General features: G+C 64.8%; 1 protein-coding gene across 4 annotated transcripts; it reads left to right on the top strand.

The window, feature by feature from the left end:
- Positions 1-700: 700 nt before the first annotated feature.
- Positions 701-8,569, top strand: POLD2 (DNA polymerase delta 2, accessory subunit). 4 transcript variants are annotated; one of them, XM_036085273.2, is made up of 11 exons: positions 701-950; positions 2,269-2,541; positions 5,114-5,235; positions 5,416-5,539; positions 5,754-5,868; positions 6,040-6,238; positions 6,511-6,591; positions 6,735-6,892; positions 7,121-7,248; positions 7,686-7,787; positions 8,165-8,569. In XM_036085273.2, exons 2-11 carry the CDS (start codon positions 2,322-2,324, stop codon positions 8,323-8,325), a joined length of 1,410 nt encoding a protein of 469 aa, XP_035941166.1. In that variant the 5' UTR covers positions 701-950; positions 2,269-2,321; the 3' UTR covers positions 8,326-8,569. The 4 variants fall into 4 exon arrangements, with proteins under 4 accessions (XP_035941166.1, XP_035941164.1, XP_035941167.1 ...); XM_036085271.2 differs by lacking the exon at positions 701-950 and adding an exon at positions 1,199-1,513; XM_036085274.2 differs by lacking the exon at positions 701-950 and adding an exon at positions 1,526-1,633.
- The last annotated feature ends 33 nt before the right edge of the window (positions 8,570-8,602 follow it).

Here is an 8,602-nt window from a genome sequence, read left to right as displayed (position 1 = left end):
CGATAAAGAAAAACACATCAGTGAGCATCACGAAAGGCCTTCTCGCTGCGACTCGGGGCCACCCCGCCCTGGCTCTCCGTGGAAGCGCCCTTATTCTAAGGAGCCCAACCCCGTAAAGCCTAAGGCCTGCCGGGAGCCCTGGGCCCTTCCGTCATCCACACATTTAAGAGCATCTTCGGTTTCACGTGGAGAGAACCAATCGGGGCTCGTCTCCTGCCGTGCGGAGTCAGCACCTGCGGGTGGCGGGCAGCAGGACCGCAGGACGGGAAGGGCTGCAGGCCGGCCCTGCATGGTCGCAACAGCACGTTCCCCGGAACGCTGCGCGGACGCCCCACACGCCTGTCCTCCGTCCAGGGCGCAGCGGCGGCGGCGGGTGGCGAGCGGGGGACCCCGGCACACACGCACCCCGGACAGACGGCGAGGTCCCTGCGCTCCGCCCGGCCCCGGGGCCCCCCGCCGCCTGCCCCGTCCTCATGGGGCTGCGGGAGCCTGAGGCGCCCCCGGCCGCCAAGCTCTCGGCTGCCACCGACGTCACGACCCCCGTCGTCGTGGAGACGAGGCCCAGCACCGGAAGCGGCGCGCGCGAAATGACGCGCCGCGCGTGCGACAGGCCCCCGGCTGCGAGGGCGAGCGAGCTCCACGGCTAGGGCGCCCGGGCTCGGCTCGGGGCTCGGGGCCTCAGAGCCTGTGCGGGAGAGGGCACTCCGCAGCGGGGGCGGCGCGGGACGGAGGATGAGGGAGGCCCCGGCGGAGGCTGGGCCACACCCCGTCCGCTTCCCTAACACTAACCCTACTCCTAGGCGCCGCTCCGCCGTCCGGGACCCCAGTCCCGGGCCCTGCCCTCCGCGGGCTGACCTCAGGCACGCGCCTCGACACATGCAAGCCCGCGAGTCCGGGAAACCCGGGGCGCGTCCAGAGGCGGGGCGCTCGCGGATTGGCTGGAGGCGGAGGTGGGCGGGGTGTGTCGCGCGGGAGGCGGGGCGCGGAGGTGGGCGGGGCGGGGCGCGCAGATTGGCGGGATTCAGTGAGAGGAGGTGGGCGGGGCGATGCGCGCGGATTGGCGGGAGGAGGGGCGCGTCGGCGGGCGGGCCCCGCGGTGATGGACGGAACGGGCAGCTCGTCGATTGGTCGAAGGCGGTGATGGGCGGGCACGGGCGAGAGGCGGAGCGCGGGGGTGGGCGGGGCGGCGCGCGTGGATTGGCGGGAGGCGGAGGGAGACCGGCGGCGCGCAGCTCGGTGGCTGAGGTCCTGCGTCCCGGGACCCGCGTGGCGGCGGCGGCGCCAGGGCTGGGGCTCCGGTGTCCGCGCGTGGCGGCGGGCTGGGCGGCGTCTCGCAGGCTCCCTGCTGCACGCGCCGAGCCGAAGCCAGAGCGCGGGCCGGGGTCGGCGGGGCTCCTTCCGGGGCCGCGGCCCGGCTCCGCACGTTCGGGCCGGAAGTTAGTTCAGGTTCCGCCGTGGCCCAGAGCCGTGCGGCGGAACCAGGGTACAAGCGCCTGGCAGCCGCGCTGAAAAGGTACACGGAAGAGGAGAGACTGTGAGCCGTGCACTGTCGACCGTCCGGTGGCGGCCCGGGCCGCTGCAGTCCGGGAGCTCGTGTCCCAGTCACCGGGGGCGGACCGTAAACTCACAATAGGTTCCTAGTGAATGCCACGAAAATCAGAATGGGAGACGTAGGAGCGCCAGGGGAGGGCTGACAGTGAGGTGTGAGCAAAGAGCGGGGAATGGGGAGCCAGCGAGTCTGCAGCGTGCGGGCAGGAGCCCGGGAGAAGAGCTGGGGCAGATCTCAGGCCGTTGTAGGGACTCGGGGTTTCCGTCACGGAAATGGGGAGCCTTTTCAGCAGAGGGGTGACTGGGGTAGATTTTGTTTCATTTTTATTTAAAATAAGCGTATTATTTTCTGGTAGCTTATGTAAGGCTGGCCTCGTACCTGAGATGGGGCAGGTGCTGGGGGCAGATGGCATGTGGGATTTGAGAGCCAGGTAGTTGTCCAGGTAGAGGTGTGAGGCAGGCAACGGATGCATGGTTCGGAGAGGGTTTAGGCGAGCCTCAGGTGAGAGCAGCGTTTCCCAGCTTTCCTTGCCTCCGTCTTTGGAGGAGCATGACACGGTGACCCGTTGGGATCCAGCAGCGGTGATGTGCTGTCTGAACCATGTCTGGGGTGGGCTGCAGCTGTGCCGTCCTCCTCCCACGCCGGTAGGTGCAGGGGAGACACGGCGGGAAAGCCGTGGGCTGGGCAGGGGCTGCAGGGCTACATCTGTGTTTTCACAGTGACCGCCTCCTCCTGGCCCGAGCGCAGGGGTCTGCACACGTGTAGCACAGCCATGTTTTCGGAGCAGGCTGCCCAGAGGGCCCACACTCTCCTCTCCCCACCATCAGCCAGCAATGCCACCTTTGCCCGTGTGCCCGTGTCCACCTACACCAACTCCTCCCAGCCCTTCAGGCTCGGGGAGCGCAGCTTCAGCCGGCAGTACGCCCACATTTATGCTACCCGCCTCCTCCAAATGAGGCCCTTCCTGGTGAGCCGGGCCAAGCAGCACTGGGGTAAGTGATGTGTTCCGGGAAGTGCTTCCTCCCCACCAGCCCAGAAGGGACTGGGGGGGGGGGGGGCGTTAGAAATGTCATATGAGCGACCAGGCACAGCTGGAACCTTCTTTGGTTTACCCCATTTCCCGGTTATCTTGGGAAAGTCAACCTCTGTGCCTCAGCTTCTTCAGGTAGTTACGAGGGTTAAATTAAGGAACAGGTGGCTTTAAGGGGAGGTTTAGTTCAGAGGCTGGGTTGGGGTGGGGCTTCGTTCTGGTGGGAGCAGTGATCATCTCTCTGGTGTAGGGATGTTCCCTGCCTGGAGTGCAGGTTACGTGCTTGTTTGCCCACGTGTGGCCATCCTGTGTCTCAGTGCGGCAGGCCAGGTACCCGGCACTGGGAGCCCAGGTCCGTGAAGACGTGCCTCCCCCCTCAGGGGGGCTCCCTGTGTGTCTGCTGCCCCTCTGCGCCCACCGTGCTGATTGGGCGTGAATCTCCTGTCCCGTGGGCTCTTCTGTCTTTCCTAACCCAGGGGCCTGGGCAGGGCGCATCTTCTTTCTTCCCCACTTGGTCCGCGACCTGTCCTGCAGTGACATTATTCCTAGTGGCGAACAGCTTCAGCTTTCGGGCGGGGCCGCATTCCTCAGTCTTACCGTGGATCAGAGTGGCTTTCCAGGCGGCTTTCAGTTCATCTGAAATGTTTACGGGTGGGACTGTGTCCTAGCCATCCATCCCTGGCCTTCGTGGTCCCAGCTCCGGTCTCTGCTGCGGGGAGCAGTGGCGCTCAGGCCCGTCCCACCGAGCCGACGGGATCGACTCTGGTTTCGTTACGAGCAACAAGGAGAACTAGACCATCAGATCTGTTAGGGATGTCTCGGGTCCCTAGTGCTGTTCGTGTGTCCTCCGCCATGTAATGGGGTCTCCTTCCTGTGGCTCCCAGTGGCCTTGCCTCGCTTTCCTGGAGGCCCTTGGGGACCCCTCCTCGGGCCCCGTGTTACTGCCTCCGTTTCGGTCCTTTACGCAGCACCCGCTCTGGTGCGGGTTTCTCCTGCTGACTGACGTCTGCGCAGTGACAGAAACACAGCCCTCGGTCTGCGCGCAGACGGCTCAGGAGGTCAGAAGGTGGCCCCGAATGAATGCAGCCTCGGCTGGGCGGCGGGCGGCGGATGCTGGCCTCTCCCGGAACGCCTGCGAGGGGATGCCCCGCGTGGCCGGGCTTTCCGACCAGAGTTCAGCCTTGGGACCGTGTGTCTCTCTCTTGAGCTTCCTGAACACGCGAAGCCCTTTCTTGCTGGCATTCCCTTCGCCTGGCACGCTCTTTCCCCGTCTTCCCTCATGACCGCAGCTTCAATGTCACGCGCTTCGAGAGGCCACGTCAGCCACCGGGGCTTCCTCCTACCTTCTGCCTCGGCTCCCACGTGTCTGTGGCACTTGTCACAGTGGCTGACCCCTTGTTGACTGCTGTCGTCTCTCTCCCTCTGGGTCGTAAGCTTGGTGAGGGGGAGGATGGGCCGTGCTGCTTACTCGATGCTGGTGCCTGGCCCGATGTCCGCTCGCCGTCCAGCTGGACAGATGTCCTGCCCTCGACACAGGGACGTTTGGTTCTGCCTGGTGCTTGGGTGCGCACGGTAGATCCCAGCTGTGCAACCTTGGGCGTGCCGCTTAACCTCTCTGCGCCTCTGCTGCCCCAGCATGTGGGGGGGCAGTAGCGTCTACCCTGCGTGTGGGCAGGCGCGGATGAGTCTCACGGCCAGTGCTCGGCACAGACCCCAGGGGTTGAGAGGGGCTCAGCAGACAGGCTCTGGAGTCTGCTGTTTCCCTGGGTGTCTGGCATTTCTCCCTGCTGCTGGCGCCCTCCTTATCTCGTTTTGAACTACTAGCCTCCACTTCCCAGGGTGTGTATCTGTGGAATGTTCTCGGTTATTCCAGGGCAGAAGGGGCAGCTGGGCTCTGGAAGGGGCTGGTCCTGCGGCCCCATCATCCCATCAGGTCCTGGCAGCATTTTTCCCAGGCTCCGGCTCTTTACTGACAAACCCACAGGCCTTCTGGGACTTGTGCTCGTTCCTCCGGCCTGCCTGGGTGAGCCCTGCACCCCGCGCCACTCTCCGGTTTTCAGGGCAGGTGCTTCTTTCTAAGAGTGAGTGTTGCGATTTAGGTGTAAGTGACATAATACTCCGTATCGGTCTCCCGGTTGTTCTTTGTTGTCAGAGACGATAAAGTCACAAACCGAGCAGCTTAATGCGCCGGAACCGTGTTCTCTGTCCGTTCTGGAGACCAGAGGTCTGAATGCAGGTGTCGGCCGGCCGGGAGCACGTTTTCCTCGGCTCTCCCAGGTTCTGGCGGCTGCCCGCGCCCCTGTCTCTGCGTGTCTGCCTTTCTTACAAGGACCTGGGATGCAAGGGCCCGGCCACATCCCTCTATCCTCCTGGGGCTGAGTCTGCTCGAGTCGGGGGGGGGTCCCTGTACTTGATGTTCTCCTTCCCCCCCGGAGGCCCGGCCCGTGGGCTGCGGTGCGCGGGGAGGCCTGTGCCCTGTCCCAGGGTGGGAGGGGAGGCCGCTGGGTCCCTGAGCTCGTGCCCGTTATGCCCAGGTGATGGAGTCCAGGTAAAGAAGCTGTGTGAGCTGCAGCCTGGGGAGAAGTGCTGTGTGGTGGGGACCCTCTTCAAGGCCATGCCGCTCCAGCCCTCCATCCTCCGGGAGATCAGCGAAGAGGTGAGGCCGGCACGCTGCCTTGGGGGCACCGATGGGACCACCAGCCGTATGCCCAGGGAATCAGAGCTGGGCCTCTGTCCCCGGGGGGCTGGGGGCTGCAGTGCCATCTTGCTGATGGGGCCTGGGAGCCTTAGGACCCAGCCTCCGGCCCCAAGACTCCCCCCAGTCTCTGTCTCCCAGCACAACCTGGTCCCCCAGCCTCCTCGGAGCAAGTACATCCACCCCGAGGACGAGCTGATCTTGGAAGACGAATTGCAGCGCATCAAACTGGAAGGCAGCCTTGACGCATCCAAGCTGGTCACAGGTGGGGGGGCGGCCCGCGCCTGGAGATGCTGCTGCTTCCCTACATCCCCAGAGCGTGGGTGCAGGGTCGGGCAGCATGTGAGGCCCAGGGAGGCAGGAAGCAAACCCCCGGCCCCGAGTCCTAAGTGAGGCAGAAGAGAACTGGCTGGTTGTGCTTTGGGGGTGCCTGAAAGGAGGTGGCCTCCCTCCTGCAGCCTGACACTGTCGCTCCCCAGGGACAGTGCTGGCCGTGCTCGGCTCCGTGAGAGACAGCGGGAAGTTCCTGGTGGAGGCCCACTGCTTTGCAGGGCTGGCTGCTCAGAAGCCCGCGCCCCCTCTTGACACGGACAGGTGAGGAGCAGGCGCTCGGGGGCCTGGCCAGCGGCCCGGGGGAGTCACAGTGGCTGGGCTCCATGCCCCTGCTCACCTGTGACCAGGGCAGAGCTCCGCCAGTGGCCGGGTGGGGCGGCGGGGAGACACCTGCTTGCTCGGCACCCAGGAGGACCCCGACTTCTCCTGCAGGTTTGTGCTGCTGGTGTCTGGTCTGGGCCTGGGTGGAGGCGGGGGCGAGAGCCTGCTGGGCACCCAGCTGCTGGTGGACGTGGTGACAGGGCAGCTGGGGGACGAGGGGGAGCAGTGCAGCGCCGCCCACGTGTCCCGGGTCATCCTCGCCGGGAACCTCCTGAGCTACAACACCCAGAGCAGAGATTCCATCAACAAGGTACGGCCCCCACCCGCCCGCGCGCCCTCTTTCAAGCCCGTCCTTCCCCAGGGAGAGGCGGGGTCTCGAGTGTCTGGTGGCCGGTGCCCCGCAGTGCTGCTGGGGTCTCGGCTCCGGCCCTGCTTTCTGAGGGCGGCGGGGGCCTGTGGCACAGAACTCCTACCATCCCCGAGCAGTGGGGCTCCGCTCTCTGCCGTCCGGCCGGGGCTCAAAGTGTCCCTTTGCTCTGAGCCTGTCTTGGGGCCTGACAGCCTACGGACTTCTATCCCCAGGCCAAGTACTTAACCAAGAAAACCCAGGCAGCCAGCGTGGAGGCGGTCAAAATGCTGGATGAGATCCTCCTGCAGCTGAGCGTGAGCGAGCTGGGGGCTGGCCGACGATGAGCTTGGAGTCTGCCAAGCGGCAGCGGGCACCGGAAGGCGGGCCAGGGAACGGGAGGAAGGGGGATCTGGAGGGCACCGGGCCCTGCAAGCTCCCCTGCCCCTGTGCCCTCCAGGCGTCGGTACCCGTGGACGTGATGCCAGGCGAATTTGACCCAAGCAACTACACGCTCCCCCAGCAACCCCTGCACCCTTGCATGTTCCCACTGGCCGCCGCCTACTCCACCCTCCAGCTGGTCACCAATCCCTACCAAGCCACCATCGATGGAGTCAGGTAGCCAGCTGCAGCCACAGCCCCGTCTGATCCCTGGCCTGGTGCTCAGGGGCACTGAGAGGGGAGGGTTGGGTCCAGGGCCGCAGAGGGCCCACTGGATCTGGGCTCCTCCTCAGAGTCGGCTTGGAACACCCGCCATGAGAGTGCCTGGTGAGCTCTGGGCTGGCTCCGTGGGAGGACCGGCAGTGGCCCCCCCAGGGTGAGGATCAGCTGAGCCTTGCCTTGCAGATTCCTGGGGACATCAGGACAAAATGTGAGTGACATTTTCCGGTACAGTAGCATGGAGGACCACTTGGAGATCCTGGAGTGGACCCTGCGCGTCCGTCACATCAGCCCCACAGCCCCTGACACGCTAGGTAACGGGACTCAGCCACGTGGGGTGGCGCCAGAGGGCCAAGGGAGTCCTAATCGGGGGCCTTGATGCCCAGAGGGTTTGCAGCCTGGATTGGCACTCACCAGGCCTGCCGTGACCTAAGGGAAAACCCAAAAGCCTGACACTAGTTCTGGAACCTCCTCTGGAGTCTTAGCTCTGTCTGCAGCCAAGGCCCTGTGTGGGGCCACAGGCCACGGGGAGCATATTGGGAGCTCCGGCTGGGCAGAGCCCGGCGCCCTGCCACAGTGCCCACCCAGCAGGGCACACTGACCGGACCCCAGGGCCGTGGGGCCGTGTCACAGCGGGCAGGGCTGCTACCAGCGTAGCCGGAGCATGTGTGAGGGGCAGGGGTAGGGCGCCGCACCCTGACCGTGTGCCTTGCGGAACTGAGAAGCCTCAGCCGCTGTGGGCTTTCTCCAGGTTGCTACCCTTTCTATAAGACCGACCCATTCATCTTCCCGGAGTGCCCTCACGTCTACTTTTGCGGGAACACCCCCAAGTTTGGCTCTAAAATCTTCCAAGGTGAGTCTTGTGTTCTGGGGGCCCCGGGTCTGGGCTGTCACAAGGGACTCTGTCCTGGGGACGGGGCTCACAGAGGAGACCTCACTGGAGTCCCCAAGCCCCATGGGGTAGGTGGCCGGCCTAGTGGCCAGCTGAGTGAGCATGTCTGGGCAGGGGGCTGATCGGTCCACACCTGTGCATAGGCTCAGCACCCACCTCTGGTCAGCAGGGCTTTAGACTTTGACCTTTATGCTGCCCTCGGCCCTTCCGGAGCTTCTGTGGCCACCACTCCCACGGGGCTGATGGGGAAATCCTGTTTGCTTCTGGTGACTTCCCTTGGAGCCAGGGTCCACCCACAACCCAAGTGGGGGGGCTGTGCCTGTGTGGCTTCTTTACAGGCCCAGAGGACCAGAGGGTGCTGTTGGTGGCCGTCCCCGACTTCAGCACCACACAGACCGCCTGCCTTGTGAATCTGCGTAGCCTGGCCTGCCAGCCCATCAGCTTCTCGGGCTTTGGGGCAGAGGACGAGGACCTGGGGGGCTTGGGTCTGGGCCCCTGATTCACAGAAACCCCAGCTAGCCGTTCTGTGCAACACTGACCGTGCAGCGGCATTTGCTTTATAATAAAAGCCTGATCGGGGCGCCTCGGTGGCTCAGTCCGTTGAGCATCTGACTCTTGATTTCGGCTCAGGTCGTGGTCTCAGGGTCGTGAGATTGAGCCCCATGTTGGGCTCTGTGCTGGGCGTGGAGTCTGCTTGAGATTCTCTCTCCCTCTGCCCCTCCCCCTGCTCTCTCTCTCTCTCTCTCTCTAAAATAAGGAAATAAAATCTTTTTTAA

This window comes from Halichoerus grypus, chromosome 12, assembly GCF_964656455.1.
Source record: "Halichoerus grypus chromosome 12, mHalGry1.hap1.1, whole genome shotgun sequence".
Lineage (NCBI taxonomy): Eukaryota > Metazoa > Chordata > Mammalia > Carnivora > Phocidae > Halichoerus > Halichoerus grypus.
This window is presented reverse-complemented; position numbering and strand designations above follow the sequence as displayed.

Excerpts from the sequence above, each read along its gene's own strand:
- POLD2 (XM_036085273.2), top strand. The coding sequence starts at position 2,322 with ATGTTTTCGGAGCAGGCTGCCCAGAGGGCCCACACTCTCCTCTCCCCA. Across the intron at positions 2,542-5,113 it reads CCGGGCCAAGCAGCACTGGG|GTGATGGAGTCCAGGTAAAG; the intron begins GTAAGTGATGTG and ends CGTTATGCCCAG. Across the intron at positions 5,869-6,039 it reads CCCCCTCTTGACACGGACAG|GTTTGTGCTGCTGGTGTCTG; the intron begins GTGAGGAGCAGG and ends CTTCTCCTGCAG.